Source organism: Ambystoma mexicanum, chromosome 10 (assembly GCF_040938575.1).
Source record: "Ambystoma mexicanum isolate Mex_15411 chromosome 10, UKY_AmexF1_1, whole genome shotgun sequence".
In the NCBI taxonomy this organism is placed as follows: domain Eukaryota; kingdom Metazoa; phylum Chordata; class Amphibia; order Caudata; family Ambystomatidae; genus Ambystoma; species Ambystoma mexicanum.
Window position 1 is genome coordinate 111,013,793 of NC_090932.1, and position 16,483 is coordinate 111,030,275.

The following is a 16,483-nucleotide window of genomic DNA, read 5'->3' on the forward strand; positions in this document are numbered from 1 at the left end:
TACTAAGGAGAATCAGAAATTAGTGCTAACCAATGACACAGATGCAGAGAGAGAAAACCTGTGTTGGCAAGAAAGCCCAAAGAGTGCAGAAGTGTAACAAGCGTGCCAAGGGTTATCGGTTGCATGACCATGTAATGGGTGGACTGTGTGGTCCGTCAACTGCGCCTAGACCGAGTGACCCTTACTTGGAAAGAGCCAAGGAAGGTCAAGATAAGGAAGCTGCATTTTATAACAGGATTGTTGAAGTGAATGAGAAAGAGAGCAATCTGTGTGAACTTTTGAAAAGCTTGGATAATTACAAAGTTGAACTGGAGTGGTTTATTTTAAAACCAAGAGATTTGAACTGATTGTAGGTTTTGAAGCTGGAAGAGCTGACTTCATGGGGAAGGGAACCCCGAGACGTAAACTGTGTTGACCTCTTGGGGAAGGGATCCCCAATACCTTTTTGGAACTTTTTTGGACTTGGGGAAACTGGAAAGCAAGCCAGGAGCTAGAAGAAGGTCAGAACTTATTTGGAACACTGTTTCTTTTGGTGCTGACATCCTCACACATTGTTTCTTTAGTTGCAAGGGCAAGTATAGGTTTTGGACACAGACTTTTGAGTTGAGCGTACTGACGCAGACTAAACTTTGCTTCTTTAGGTAGAGAAATTCCACCTTAGCATAGGGCATGTTAGGCTTTACTCCATCCTGACATTTAAGAATATAAACCATTTTTTAGAAAATGGAATCTGCTGTTTCTTACTTCATGATGGCTTCACAGAAGCTAGTAGGTATTCTGATTTGATTTTGAGTTGCTTCAGGCGAGTTCTAAGATTGTGCAAGACAGTGTTTGGTGTGTGTCCGCAATAGGGATTCCTGGGAAGTAAAGGTTGACCACCTGGAAAAGGGTGATGCAAGGTTTTGTATGGCTTCGATGTTAATGTCCATTTGTATAGCGGGCTGCCACCCAAGGGTATCCTGTCTTTGAGCACTTAAGTGGAATACTTGTATATGGTCTTGAACTTAATTTGTTCCTGTCAGAGCTTGTTATGTAACCTCTGCTAAGGAACCTATTCTCCGCTGTTGTAAGAGCCTGTTCTACCAGACCCACAAGATCCTCATATGCCCACCGACTCATACACCCTAAAATCATGCGTGCCAAAGCAGGAAGCGCCAGCTTTCCTTTCATAGTAGCCAAACAGTGGAACTCCCTGCCACCCACCCTGAGAGCTGAACCTTCCTAATGGACATTCTGCGAAGCCCTCAAAATCTGGCTTTTTGAAAAGGTAGGACCGCAATGATCCTTATGCCAGGTTTCCTTGAACATACATTTGATACCCCTGCCCTAGCTCAACATTGCAGTACGTTCGAATGAAAGTATGTAACCAATGTATTCTGCTTGACACCTGCACTACCGGTATATTACAATTCTTTCTTTGACTGACTGCATGTAACAGATCAGTGTAACAGCGCCATGATGCCGGTGGGCTGTGTGTTCAGTTTGTAAATGAAAAGAAATAATATAATGGATGCTGTAATGGGCAAAATGAGTCATGCTAGACAATACATTTTCATTTCTTTTAGGTGTGTTGGAAGAAGCCAAATTCTTTGGAATTGATTCATTGATTGAACACCTGGAGATTGCAATAAAGGTAAAGTGAGTTATGCTTTCATGTTGTGCTTGTGAAAGAGATGATGGTTGCCTCATTCCAGAACCCCATGCCCATTTAGTGTGACCATAGCAACTCTACTCTACAATTAGACTTGAACTCTAAAATGTATCCCTTGGCTTGAAGTGATCTGCAGAAACCTTCATAGCTTTTTAGAATAATCGCTGATCTGGCCTTACTTGCTTGGCCATGCTTAGGTTTTTCAGGACCACCACTTATACGTGTGCATGGTTCTGGAAAGCCAACCTTATTGGACCTGCAAAGGTTTAACACAAACCTCTAACCAAACTCTCTTGGTAACATGGCTGTGTGTAAGACGAAGAGTTTGCCATGAAATAGATGGTCCGCACAACAGAGTCATTAAGCTAGAATAGTACAATTAAGTCAAAACACAAACACAGATATAAAATTGCAATTAGGTATCCAATTGGGTCAACCTTTACACACCGTAGAAAAAATACAGTTAAGAGCAGTAGTTTTACAATGACCAACAGTAGGGGGTAAAAGTTGTCGGGCAAGTTATCACAGGCCTTAGAAAATTATAAGTGTTAAGAAGAATCTGCTCTGAGGGAGGGTACCGCGAGGCCATCCAGTTTTAGTGAACATTGAAGAGACACTTGTGTCGAACCAAACTCAATCGAGGTAGGGGGTACAGCAGAAAAAGGTTTGGATGAATGCCTACCTTTCCCTAACCTTAAAAAGTCGTCCCTGCCTAGCAAACTAAAACTAAAGAAAAATGACCTAGTCTCCAAAAAGTCTCCTACCCTCATACTAATATAAACAACATAACTATTCAAGGGAAGTATGGCTAACTTTAGTTCAACAAAAAGGTTTCTTAATTCAAACTTAAAAGTTCTTGAAAGCAATCCTTGTGACCAGGGTTGAACTCTCTTCGCCTGGATCAATGCAGCAATACTTTGAGCACAGTTCTGATTCAGCAAAGTTCTGTTCAAAGTAACGGAAACAGTCTCTTCCAATCACTGTGTGTTTCTCTTGGACACAACAAATGTCTTTTCCTCAAAGAATTGTTGATAGTTCAAAAACCAACTGGCGTTTTCCACAATAGCCCTCTTGAAAAGATAAATACCTTTCTTTCATAACACAAGTGCAAACCAATGCAATTGTTCAGTTAATATGCTACACCTTCTTCAAATAAATTACTTTTGTCAAGATAGCACATCTGCTTTTCTTGTTCATTCCACTGCTTAACAAACCAATGACCAAGTAAAGGAATTCCTCAATTCAACAAGTTTTTCACCAGACCTTTTTGTCACAAATGTATTAGATCAAACAATCTTAGTCTTTCCTGGTCCAATCACTTGCCAGGCCTAACCACTATAATGTATTCCCTGGCCTACTCGCTAGCCAGTACGAAAACACCTTCACCTACTTTCAAACTTGATGGCAATATTGACTTGCAAGATTCTCCACACCAATCTCTTGGAAGGAGGATTGCGCAATAACTGCCTTTTCTTAGTCTCTTGACTCATTTGATAAACGGGTGTTCCAGTTTTCCCCAAACTAAAAACTTGAGATCGAAGAATTATTCCTCAAAGTGTCCCTTGGTGGTTTCCAGACAGCCTCTTGACAGGCGGCAGTTTGGGTTACAAGTTCCCCCACTTGAGATCCCAAAAAGGAGGAGTTGCTCCTTTGTCGACTTTGAAAGGTTTCACAATCACTTGACTGTTGGCAATGTTAGATATAGGCTTTCCCAAAGGTGTATCTCGTGTACGGGGATCTGTGCCTTCATTCATTTATTGATGTTTTCTCACAACTTCTTGACTGATGATAATGTTGATTATGAGCTTTTCCCAGAGGTTGTCTTAATAGGTTTTTCTCACAGCCTTTTGGCAGTTGGTAATATTGGTTATAAGCTTTCCCCACTGGTAGTTCTACTAAGGTCTTCTCACAGCCTCTTGGCTGCTGGTAATGCTTGTTGTAAACCTTTTCCACTGTTAATCCCTTATAAGGGACCCTACGTCTGTCACTTTTTGTTTTAGTTTTTTTTAAACAGTTTTTATTATTTTAAACACAAACGCACCGAACATTTCAACTTTAGGACATACATAATCAATCTCAAAGCATCCCATTATGCAATATCCTTTTCCGTCCTCCCCCCCCCCTCCCTCCCCTTAAACTCGAGCCTTCTCAACCGCATCATCTACATGAGCATTTCTGGGAATCTCTATATTTGTTGAGTCATCTGAGTCTTCCGTTTGATAACTGGCTCGGTGGGGGTTTGCCATTGAGGTCACCAGCTGCCTCCAGGCTATAAGGGGGCCCACCCCCCCCCTTAGTGGCTGCTTCAAACCATACCACAGTTTCTGCCTCCGCCCATCTCAAAAGGTCCGCCCAACATATCTCCACTCTGGGCCTGAGGGCCGCTTTCCAGCACATTGCGATTCTGCGCTTAGCCAAAATATAGGCCAGGTCCTTCATCTTGCTGATATGCTTTAAATGACGTGGCCTGGGAAAATTCCTAAGCATGCAAGCCCAAGCAGATCCTATATCCAGCACCAGCCAATTTGGTCTTTATTTCTCTCCAGAATCTATGCACCTCAGGGCAAGCCCAGAACATGTGCAGCAGCCCTGCCTCCTCCTCCCCACACCTGGGGCATTTTTGTATGGTCGAGCCTCCAAACCTAGCTATTCTACTGGGGGTCAGATAAGCTCTATGGGTGACATACAGCTGGATCTGCTCAAGTCTCGCATTCCGGGACACCTTTTTATGGTCCCTTAGAGCTCTATCCCACTGTCCCTCTGTCATGGTTTCTCCCACCTCCTCCTCCCAGTCATGCCTCAATTGGAGCAGCTCCCTCCCCATCCTTGCCCCTAGGAGTTCATATAGCCTAGATTTCGAAGGGATTGTGTCCTCCGACGTATTCCTTATCTTGGATATCTCTTTCCAGCTTTGCTGGCCTCGGAAATTTTTTCTCTCTAGAGGGCGCTGCGCGTCGACGTCCGCGTGTCGATGTCCCTAGACAGCCGCCGTATCGACGTCATCCTGCCTATAAAGGCCGCGCGCAGCGTCCATTGCTCAGTTCTGTTTTTCCGCGCCTACTCAGTGCCTCGGAATATCGTTGCTCAGTTTCGTAGATATATTATTCCATTTTCCTCAAGATATTCGATCCATACTCGATGGCTTCCTCGTCTGAACCGACGACCCCTCGGTCCGGTTTTAAAAAATGCCGAGACTGTGGAAAAAAGATGTCGATAACGGACCCTCACAGGGTCTGTCTGTGGTGTTTGGGAGCTGAATACCATTGTTCGGAGTGTGAGGACTGTATGTCCATGACAGCTAAAGCCCTGAAGGAGCATAGGGGGAAGCTGGAAAAAGGTAAGTCTTATAAAGCTTCTTCTTCCTCGACGAAGTCGAGACATTCGTCTCATCGTCACCATTCGCGCTCCAGGTCTCGAAGCGGGTCCCATCGCTCTTCGAGATCGAAGCACTCGAAAAGGAGACGCCGAAGATCCCCTTCTTCGTCGTCCTCTTCCTCTGTTTCACCTAAGAGAATCCCTTGCTCCACGAAGCATAGTTCCCAGGCTGAATGGGAGGAATTCCGAAAAAATGTTTGTCTTCGAGAAAGCGGCCTCGACCCCCTCGAAGACTGCCGAGAGCGATGCTCTGGTCGAAAGACCCGAAGGTCCAAAACGCTGCGAGTCGCAGCACCTGGCGAAGGAAGCTTCTCAAGCGCGTCACGAACCCTCGGGTAAAGCAAAGACCTCGAATCCTTCTTCGAAGGTTACGTCGACGCCGTCGCCGAAGGTTCCGTCGACGCCGAGGTCGGTGTCTTCAACGCCGTTGTCGAAGGGACCTTCGACACATGGGTCTGTCGACTCGACGCCATCCTCGACACCGGCGTCGACGCCAAGGAAAGTCACGGTTGCGGCGCACCCAGTGGCTATTCCCAGGTCTTCGATGTCGTCCAGATTGTCGATATCCTCGAGCAGAATTCCGATTCTATCGAAGACCTCGAGGCCTCCACCTTGGTTTTCGACGCCACTTTCGAAGCCTTCGGCGTCGACGACATCGACGTTTTCGAGGCCGATTACGACAAGTTTGGGACCCCTTTGCTTTGGAGATGGGTTTCACACCCTTTGTGAGCTCAGACCAATTGAGAACAATGTCTTCAATTATGGAAGAGGGAGAACTGTCTGATCAAGAAGAGCCATTTGAGTTGCAGGGATCTGCAACCCCTGTTCAAGAGGAGTTATCCTCAGAGGAACGCAGATTAAAGGAACTCCATGATTCCTTACACGAGGCAAGTGGTTTAGACACTTCCCCAGAGATGGAGTTCGCTAGGCCAGACCTGGGGGAGCATGCTGAAACCCCTTATAGAGCCTTAATGGCCAGGATTACAGAATTTATGGGGTGGTCAACACCTTCACCGGCTTTCCAACAGGATGACCTCACGGATATTCTTGATAAAGGTCCACAGGAGGATCCTGTAGTACCTTTTCATAAAGCTCTTCAAAGAAAAATAATGACGAACTGGGAAACCCCAGATGTCGTCCCGGCAGTAAATAAAAAAACTGTCTGGTAAATACAGGGTATCTTCTGCAGACCCGGAGTTTTTGTCCAAACACCCATCCCCAGAAAGTCTGGTGGTACAGGCAGCATCTTCTACTGACATCAAGACTGCTTACCCTACCGTCCCACAGGACAGGGACGATAAGAAATACGATGCTATGGCTAAGAAAGTCTTTTCGGCATGTAGCATGGCGTTAAAATCTATTAATGCTACTTGCACCCTTGCTAGATTTAGCCATACACTTTGGGAGTGTGCTTCTACAGCGGCTGACTGCATCCCGGAGGGAGAAGAAAGGGAGGCGTTCCTAAATATCATAAGTGACGTTAAAGACGCTATGTGCGAAGCCCTCCAGACGGGCATTGACTCGGCTGACAGTATCAGCAGAGCAATGGCGGCAAGTACAACAACCAGGAGATTTGCTTGGTTGAGAAAGTCTGGTTTTGCCCCAGATGTGCAAGCCAGGCTCTTGAATATGCCATTTGATGGCTCTTCTTTGTTTGGGAAAAAGGCGGATGACAGTTTAGAAAAACTGCAAACATCAAAGGCAGCAGCAAAATCCCTAGGCGCTGCAATCCGTCAGACACCTTTTCGTCCCACAGAAACCTCTGCGAGAGGCAAGTCTTTTCGCTCCTACTCCGCATTCGGAAGAGGTAGAGGACGACCGTCTCAAAGGGGACAAAGAAGAACTACCCGAGGTGGACGGGGTAGATATTCAAAAGCCGCAGCAACAGCAGGTGCCTCTTTACCATCGGCATCTGCATCAGCCGCCCCTAAACCACTCTGAGGACTTCCCTCACAAGACACCTGTAGGAGGCAGGTTAACTCAACATCTGGCGGAATGGCAGGCTATCATGTCAGATGCTTGGGCATTGGAGACAGTTGCACAAGGTTACTGCGTGCCTCTCCTACGCATACCTCAGAGTCATCCATCGGGGATCAGCTCTCAAAAAGCTGCAGATCCGCTCCTCTTGCAGGAAATTTTAGACCTGCTAGAGAAAGGTGCCATAGAACCGGTACCTGTAGCGGAGAGGAACAAGGGCTGGTACTCCCCTTACTTTCTCATACCAAAGAAAGACAGAGGACTGAGACCCATCTTGGACTTGCGGGAATTGAACAAATTCCTCAGGAAAGACAAATTCAAGATGGTAACTCTCTCTCAGATCCTTCAGGCCCTTCAGTTCAAGGACTGGTTGGTATCTCTGGACCTTCAGGACGCTTATTTCCATGTGCCAATCCATCTCAAACACAGGAAATACCTGAGGTTCGCAATTGGCAACTCTCATGATCAATTTCGAGTTCTGCCATTTGGGCTGACCTCCGCCCCGAGGGTCTTCAAGTTAATGTCGGTAGTGGCTGCAAGTCTAAGGAGGGAAGGGATTCACGTCTACCCCTACCTGGACGATTGGTTGATCAGAGCTGTATCTTCGGAACAAGCTCAGATCCAGCTAGATTATGTTTGCCACTCCCTTCACAGACTCGGCTTCTCCCTCAATTTAAAGAAGTCACAAATGATACCATCGCAGAGACTCCAGTTCATCAGAGCGATCCTGGACACTTCCCTGGGAAAAGCCTCACCACCAGAGGTGAGGGCTCAAGATATTCTACAGATGGTCACCAAGTTTCAAAATGCCCAACGTCTCCCAGCCTTCGACTTTTTGAGGTTGCTAGGCCTCGTGGCATCCTGCATTTTCCTTGTGCCAGAGGCTCGCCTGAGAATGACATCTCTCCAGTGGGCACTGGGAACTCAGTGGTCACAATTCTCAGGGAGAATGACAGATCTTCTTCAGGTTCCCGACAGGGTGGCTCGAGACCTTCAGTGGTGGGCCTGTCAGGAGAACATTCTGAAAGGAGAGCAGTTTTGGCAACCTTGGCCGGAGATAACAGTAGTCACGGATGCCTCACTTACGGGGTGGGGAGCCCACGCTAATGACTTGACGATCAGCGGTCATTGGTCTCCATCGGAGTCCAGACTACATATCAACCTGTTAGAGCTGAGGGCCATCAGACTTGCGCTGAAGGCTTTTCTGCCATCTGTACAAGGAAAGAATGTCCTGATAATGACGGACAACACAGTGGCCATGCATTACCTCAACAAAAGAGGAGGTGTAGGATCACTACCACTGTGCAGAGAGGCGATGCAGCTCTGGTTTTGGGCAATCCAAGAAGGAATCTCTCTATCGGCAGTTCACCTAGCCGGAGAGAAGAACTTGACAGCGGACGCTCTTAGCAGGCAGAGCACAGTCTCCCACGAGTGGGAACTAGCTCAGGAAGTCCTTCAAGAGATCTTCGCCCTTTGGGGAACCCCTCAGGTGGATCTGTTCACCACCAGTGTCAACAGGAAGTGCGATCTGTTCTGTTCAAGGGAATTTCCCCCGAGAGGAGCTCTGGGAGACGTGTTCATAGTGGACTGGGAGTTTCCACTCCTGTACGTGTTTCCACCAGTCCCTGTCATTCCTCAAATGATCAGGAGGTTGAGAAGATTCCGGAAAACCATGATCCTAATTGCCCCGGATTGGGCCAGGAGAACGTGGTACCCGGACCTTCTAGACTTGTCCATCTGCCCTCCAATTCGACTTCCACTCGGAGAGAATCTGCTCTCAGAGAAGGGAGGTCAGGTTCTCCATCCAGACATCAAAACCCTCAACCTTCACGCTTGGCTTCTGAAAGGCTGAGGTACAAGGATTGGGACCTCCCTGATGACGTTATGGAGGTGTTGCTTTCGGCAAGAAGGCCAGCAACAAAATCTTTATACCGCTGCCGTTGGAACAGATTTTGCAGCTGGTGTAGAGAAGAGAATATCGACCCCTTTTCATGTGGTACACCAACGGTGTTATCCTTTCTACTCTACTTGGCAAATTCAGGCCTTCAAGTTGGCACTATCAAGGGCTATCTCGCAGCACTGTCCATCTTTAAGCGCACTGCGGAAAAACCATCCAATTTCAAGTTACCCTTGGTAATACAGCTTCTAAAGGGGTTAACTAACGTTTATCCCCCGAAGACCATTCCAGGTTCCCCTATGGGATTTAAATTTAGTCCTAACTTTCCTGATGGGCACACCTTTCGAACCACTCCACTCTTGTTCGTTAAGGTTTCTCACCCTTAAGACTGTTTTATTAGTAGCACTTACATCTGCTAGAAGGGTGAGCGAGTTACAAGCTCTTTCTTGTAAAACCCCTCATACAATCTTTTACAAAGACAAAGTTGTTCTGCAAGTGAAGCCTAATTTCCTCCCAAAGGTGGTTTCTGAATTTCATATCATACAGAAGATTACCCTTCCATCTTTCTATACTCCTCCCCATCCGGGGAAAGAGGAAGAGAGATTACACAGGCTAGAAGAAGGGCTTTAAGTTTTTACATTAGACAGGCTAGGATAAGACAAGCAGACCAGCTGTTTGTAGGCTACGCAGGTCACAAGCTGGGGCTACCGATAACTAAGCAGACCATTTCCAGATGAATTATTTTAGCCATTTTGGAATGTTATAAACTGGCAGGAAAAGAGCCCCCTCAAAATCTTAGGGCTCATTCGACCAGAGGTATCGCAGCTTCATCGGCCCTCAAAAGAGGAGTGCCGGTTCGAGACGTATGTGCGGTTGCCACATGATCGTCCGTCCATACCTTTACACGGTTTTACAACTTGGATTCCTCCTCCAGTCAGGAAACTAGGTTTTGAAGGGCAGTATTGCACTCTATTCATCAATAAGAGGAAGCATGAAGTCAGTACTCCCACCTCCAATAACAGAATACTGCTATGGGAGCCTATCTAAGATAAGGAATACGTCGGAGGACGCAATCCCTTCGAAGAACAAGTTACTTCTTACCTTGTAATGTTCTTTCGATGGGATGTTCCTCCGACGTATTCCTTATCGACCCTCCCATCCATCCCCGCAGTACTACTTCCCTTGTTGTTGCAGTTTACGCTCCTTCAGGGTGATTAGTCTAGTCCAGAAAGAGTTATTGTGGGCTACAAAACGGAACTGAGCAACGGACGCTGCGCGCGGCCTTTATAGGCAGGATGACGTCGATACGGCGGCTATCGAGGGACATCGACTCGGCGGACGTCGGCGCGCAGCGCCCTCTAGAGGGAAAAAATGTCCGAGGCCAGCAAAGCTGGAAAGAGATATCTAAGATGAGGAATACGTCGGAGGAACATCCCATTGAAAGAACGTTACAAGGTAAGAAGTAACTTGTTCATTTCATGCCCACCCTCCGAGACATCATACATCATTTCTAGGGTGGCATCAGGTTCTTCGACTAGCACTGTCTCAGGCCACCTCTCTCTCACCCGTTTCATGATTCTGGTATAAGTAATGAATTGGCCGCTATGCACCCCTGTCTCCTCCTGCAGCCGCTGGAATCCCAGTGCCTCCCCTGCCCCCCATATATCACCGAGGGTGGCCAAGCCCACTGGTTCCCAGTATCTGCAGACCACTTCAAACAATTGGGAATCTTCGCCGCATAGCACGGCCAGCGGGACCTGCTGAGAAAGCGGATATGGGTCACCCACCTTTCTGTGTCCTGCACCAAACTTCCCAGCCCAGCTTCAATAGTCTCCCCCTGCTTTCTTGGTTTTATGCAGCCATATTGCCTCCCTCAAAAAGTATGGAGCTAATTCACCCTGCAAAAGCCTAGCTTCTGCCGAGTCCTCCGCAGACAACCACCTAGCCACATGCAACAACTGTCCCGCCAGGTAGTACAGCTCGAAATTCGGAAGGTTTATGCCCCCCTTATCACATGTGTTCTGTAGTTTCCACAGGGCCACCCAGTTCCTGGAGTTACCCCATATGAAGCCCCTGCACATGCCATGAAGTTTCACAAAAAAGCATATAGGGATCAAGTACGGGACATTCACAAAAAAGTGCAAGAGTCTAGGCAAGACCACCATTTTGAGCAGAGCTGCTCTCCCCATCATGGCTAGGGGTAATCTAGACCAGAACACCATGGGTATTCTTGACTCCCTCCATCGCTTTCTCTGTATTATGTTTGTGCTCTGTCTCTATCTTGTGGTAAAAGTTTATGCCCAGATACTCGAATGTCATTGTCTGCCAGGGTATCTGCAAAATTGGCAGCCTCTCCATTGGGGTACTCCTATACCTTCCCAAGGGGAACAGGCTAGACTTCCCGGGGTTCACCAAAATGCCCGAGAGGGCGGCGTAACTATCCATCATCTCCAACACATACTGCAAGTTCTCTTCCAGGTAGCGCAAGTAGAGGAGCACATCGTCCGTATACAATGATGATATCAGGTGTGTGCCTCCCACCGTGCGAATCCCCACCTCCCCGTATTGTTGTCGCAGGCATATTGCCAGCGGCTCCAATGCCAGGATGTACAACATGGGTGACCAGGGGCATCCCTGTCTGGTCCACCTGCTGAGTTGCCACTTATCTGAGATTGTGGTTCCAGTTTTAACTCTTGCCATCGGGGTGCTGTATAACATCTGGATCCATCTAATAAATCCTGGTCCCATACCATATCCTTTCAGGGCCGCTATCAATCACGGCCACCGCACTGAATCAAAGACTTTGACCGCGTCCAGCGACACGATAGCCATCTCGCCCAAGTCTCCCTCGGTCTGATCAATGATAAGGTGTAGCCTCCTATGATTGTCTGTGATATTCCTACCGGGGACATAACCCGTTTGGTCCGGGTGTATCAACTTGCCAATTACCCTCTTCAGCTTATTGGCCAGCACTGCCATGAGTATTTTGCTATCCTGATTGAGCATAGACAGGGGCCTATAGGATCCGCATTCCGTGTCCGGCTTGCCTGGTTTCAGGAGCGGGATGATCACTGCCTCGTGGAGGGACGCCGGCAGTTCCCCCTGCTCGTAAGCCTCATTAAACATGGCCAGCAGCGGCTGGAGCAGCTCCTGCTTATGTTTTATAAAACTCGCTGGGTAACCCATCCGACCCGGGCACTTTACATGTAGGCAGGTGTTGGATCACCGCCTCCAGTTCGTCCGGGGTGATGGGGGCGTCTAGGTCTGCACGTTCTAGTTCATCTAAAGTGGGCAGCCCTATATCCTCTATCGTATCCAGTATTTCTTGATTCATATCCTCTCCTGTGTCCTCATATAATTGTCTGTAATACTTGAGGAACTCCTCATTTACGCTCTCCTGGGTATTATGGATTTGGCCTTCCTCGTCCCTGACCTCCCTGATCACCGAGCGGGGGGGGGGGGTTATCATTTTTATATAACCAGGCCAGTAATTACCTGGCTTATCCCCCCCCTGCTTGCAGCCTGTCTGTGTATTTCTTATAATTTAATTTGCATAATCTGTCCCAGAGTTCACTACAAGCTAGCTGTAAATCCTTTATTTTAGCGCTATTCTCTCTGGTGGACCCCTCGTCTTGTATCGGGCCCTCTAGCTCTTTGTCTCTCGCAGTTCCCGTTCAATACCCCCCTGGAGCCCTTTGGATTTTGATATAGCTACCCCCCCCCGCACCACCACCTTAAATGCCTCCCATACCGTACTCAGAGTGTACACTGCCCATATTAATTTCAAAATATTCCTCAATGGCCTCCCTCAGATCCTCTCTAAATCCCGCATCCTGTAAAGCCTCAGTTTTGAGCCTCCACGTCGGGATCCGTCGCCATTCTATGACCAAAGGCGAATGGTCAGAAAGTACCCGGGCCTTGTATTCCGCCCCCACCATTTCTCTCGCTATTTCGGCAGGAGGAAACGCATAATCCAGCCTTGTATGCAGGTCGTGTGGCACTGCATAGTGCGAATATTGCCTATCCATTGGGTGTAGCCTTCTCCACACATCCTCTAGACCAAGGTCTATCAACAGTGTCCCAAGCGCCTTCTCTGCCGGCTACGGCTTATCAAATTTATCAGACCTGTCTATGCTGGGGTTCAGAGTGCAAATGAAATCTCCTCCCCATACCATCGTGCCACCCACCAGGGGGCTAATTTTACTATATAGAGACCTGATATATGCCTCTGTATCATGGTTGGGGGCATACAAGTTTAATAATAATAATAATAATAATAATTAGGCTTTTATATAGCGCTACAAACCCTCAGGTATCTGAGCGCTGCTTATTATTACCCACGGTGTGTGGTGCTCATTTATCGACCTCGGAAGGATGAAAGGCTGAGTTTGGCCCCGCCGGGATTCGAACCTGCGTTAACAGGCTCTGCACGGGTGTCAAAGCGGGCGCTCTACTCGCTGTGCCACTTGACCGGCTAGTTTGATATTCACTTCTCTGTTCTCCAAGAGTCCTGCCACCACCACCATTCTGCCTTCTGGATCAATTGTTGAACTGAGAAGCTGAATTGGCACGTGCGGTGCTACCCATATAATCACCCCCCCTTGCATATGCCGAGTATGTAGCCCCTATGACATTGCCCCTCCATTTTCTCCTGATCACCTCCAACTTCTCCTTGGTGAGGTGGGTTTCCTGTAGCAGAGCTATGTCGATCGCATTCTCTTTAAGTACATCATCATCTTGTTGCGTTTTAGATAACTATTGAGGCCCCGCACATTCCAGGTCACAATTCTGGGATTACCCGATGCCATTGATTTGTCCGACATTTCCATGTGGGCTCGTATAAAAACTAAAAATCCCCAAAACTGTGGGGCTCGTACCCCAATTCAAACTTCCCGTAACTACAAAGCCCCCAAAATCCCTTTCCCGTCTCCTTCTCCCATCAAACCACTGCACACACCCCTCCCCTCTCCCCTCCTCACCCTACCCCAACAAATGCCCAGCTCCATCCCTGGATCTCAGGCTCCCCCGCGTTTGGACCTACCCTGGAACCCAGGTCAAGGCCCCAGCAGAGTGTCACCACACTATTGGTGACCTAACTACTCTCTAACTGGGAGTATAAAGACGAGCTCTGCAGGCTCCTAATAAAGCAATAGTCACAGTGCTGACGGCTCATTTCTATTCCAATTTAGCCCCACCGGCTGCATCAATGACTATAATCAAGTCCTATAGTCCTAAGCCACGCCACGTTCAGGTTCCCCCTCTGCTCATTACTTATCTCCTCCATCGCCTTCTCTCGTCTGGATATCCGCTTCCTGGGGGCAGCCCTGCGTGTTGAGCCATCTGAAGGCAAGCGTCCCCAGATAGCACGATCCTCCCCGCAATGAGAGACAATAATGGACTCTCCCAGGATGGGAATAAGACCAGGACAAAGTGCGGGTGAGCTTAAATGGGAGTTTATCAATCAAATGGGGCATGCAAAGAACTCTGCAAACTCCGAGAGCGCTCTGTCTGACAATAGCAAAGACAGGCGTATATATTTACAAAAAACGTCATAAGAAGCTACATGCTGTAGGGGGCACAAGTTCGTGGGGATTGGGTGGCGACGACTAGCTATAGGTGCTGCTGCGATGTGATTTGCCGCGGCTGGAGGACGTCACTGGTTACCCTCGTGGGTTGGGCTGGGCCTGGCAGGTAAGCTGGCCTCTCCGGGCGGTGTTGTTGTGCCAACCATGATCAGTGTCAGAGATGAATGTCTTTCCTGACTTTCTGCCCTAGGGCCACGCACACCGCAGTCATTCAACATTGCAATATTATCTTCCTTGGTAAATCTTCCAATAGGTTATTCTACAGGTTAATGCAACACAGGAGGAATGCACCTGGAGTGGGGTCTGTTGGCGATTCGTCAATACATGGTTACCACCATCCTGTTGACCGGGTATCGGAGGTCGTGGGGTTGGGTCTCGGGGCATGGGACATGCGGTCTATGTTATCATGTCTTGTTAGAAGTCATTATGGATGTGCTCTTGTGATGTTACCATAATATTGGGTGTCCTAATTTTACAGGGGCCATTAACCTAGGGTGGGCCAGCGGGTCGTGGAGCCTAAGAAAGGGCGCCTTTGGATCTGTGTTTTAAGGCCGGGGTTTACTGCTGGGTTGTAAATAATTCAGGTGGCAGGCTGTGGCCTTGGGTGCTGCGGGGGAATGCAAATGCTTGAAGCGGCTCCAGCCGAATTGGGGGAGGTGGAGCAGTGCGGCACAGGCCTCCGCTTTTTAGTCTGGTAGGCTTCACTGGGAGGGAGGGGGATGGCCTTGCATGTGCTCACAAAGGTATTTTCCTCGTGTGTTGCAGACTTTAGGAGGAAGAGACATAAACTTTCATATAATATACAATACTCATTGAGTCTTTCCAAAGCTCACGTTTTTGACATTGCTAGTGCCATCCATATGGCCAATTTGAGCACATTACTTGTACACTATGTTTTTAGCAACTACAACATTTTGTTATATGCTTATACATACACGGCAAGTGAGGTAGTAGTAAGGTTGGTGGAGCACGCAGGAACAACCCGCCACTGAGACTGGCGACAGTGGCGCATAGTGGGCTCGGACACACATGTGGTGCATTTTCGTGCACCCCTTACATGAGCCCTCAGTATGGTTGCATTTTGTCTTCCTTTGCACTCTAGCAGCATTAGTTCAGTTTTGGCGCGGGACTGTGGGGTGCAGTCTTTCTCGAAAACACTCATAACATGAAAACCCACCGGGACGCTTTTACCATTTGCGCATAGCTACAGGGATGTGGGTGCTTCATCCCTGATGTCATATGAGCACCCATCCTGCCATTTTCATATATTTTGCAGGTTTTTAGTCAGTGAGGTTGTGGAGAGAACGCTTTCATCACAGGTGGTTTGTTCATTAGTATTTGGGGATTTTGTTTTTGTCAGGGGACCATTGTACAGTTCTTTTCCACCCAGGCCCTGCTGGCCGGGTCATGCTGGAAACAGCGATACACTGCGGAAGGTGAAATGTTACAGTGTTGGTATCTAACACTAGCTCATGTCCGTCTGCTCGTGGGAATGGGCTATTAGCGGATCTGCCAGGGAGCTGTGGCCACAGGGATAAGTGATACTCTCCACGGGTGGGGGCCGTGCGGCGGTGCGCAGGGCTCAAGCCATTTTTATTATACAAAATGGTTTCCAGGGCCTAGCTAATATTGAACAGGTTTGGTCAATGTCTTCAGCCAGTGCCCCACCCACCACCTGGGCCCTGGTGGCAGGAAGGACACCCGGTGAGCCATGAACCTCACCGGGGGAGAAGAGGCATGGGAGGGGGGTCTCCTGGACCAGTCTTCCCATACACATCCCATAGCATCCTCCAGAGTGTCGAAAAACAAAGTTCTGTTTTTGTGAAAAACTTTCAACTTCGCTGGGTAGAGCAACATATATTTATGGCCCGCTTCTCTCAACCTCCTTTTGACCGCCCCAAAGTTCATTCGACTCCGCTGCACCATCAGGGTGTAATCCGGGTAGGCCGTTATGGTAGCCGCCCCTCTTTGGATAGTCCCCCCCCCCCCCCCCTTTGC

General features: G+C 48.2%; 1 protein-coding gene across 2 annotated transcripts in view; it reads left to right on the forward strand.

Annotated features, from left to right (window-relative positions):
* KCTD9 (potassium channel tetramerization domain containing 9) overlaps positions 1–16,483 on the forward strand; it is a 411,318-nt gene that overhangs the window by 203,458 nt on the left and 191,377 nt on the right. For both annotated transcript variants that reach the window (XM_069617594.1, XM_069617595.1), the window contains one exon: positions 1,566–1,633. In XM_069617594.1, coding sequence (XP_069473695.1) covers positions 1,566–1,633 — 68 coding nt within the window. The remainder of the gene's footprint in view (positions 1–1,565; positions 1,634–16,483) is intronic.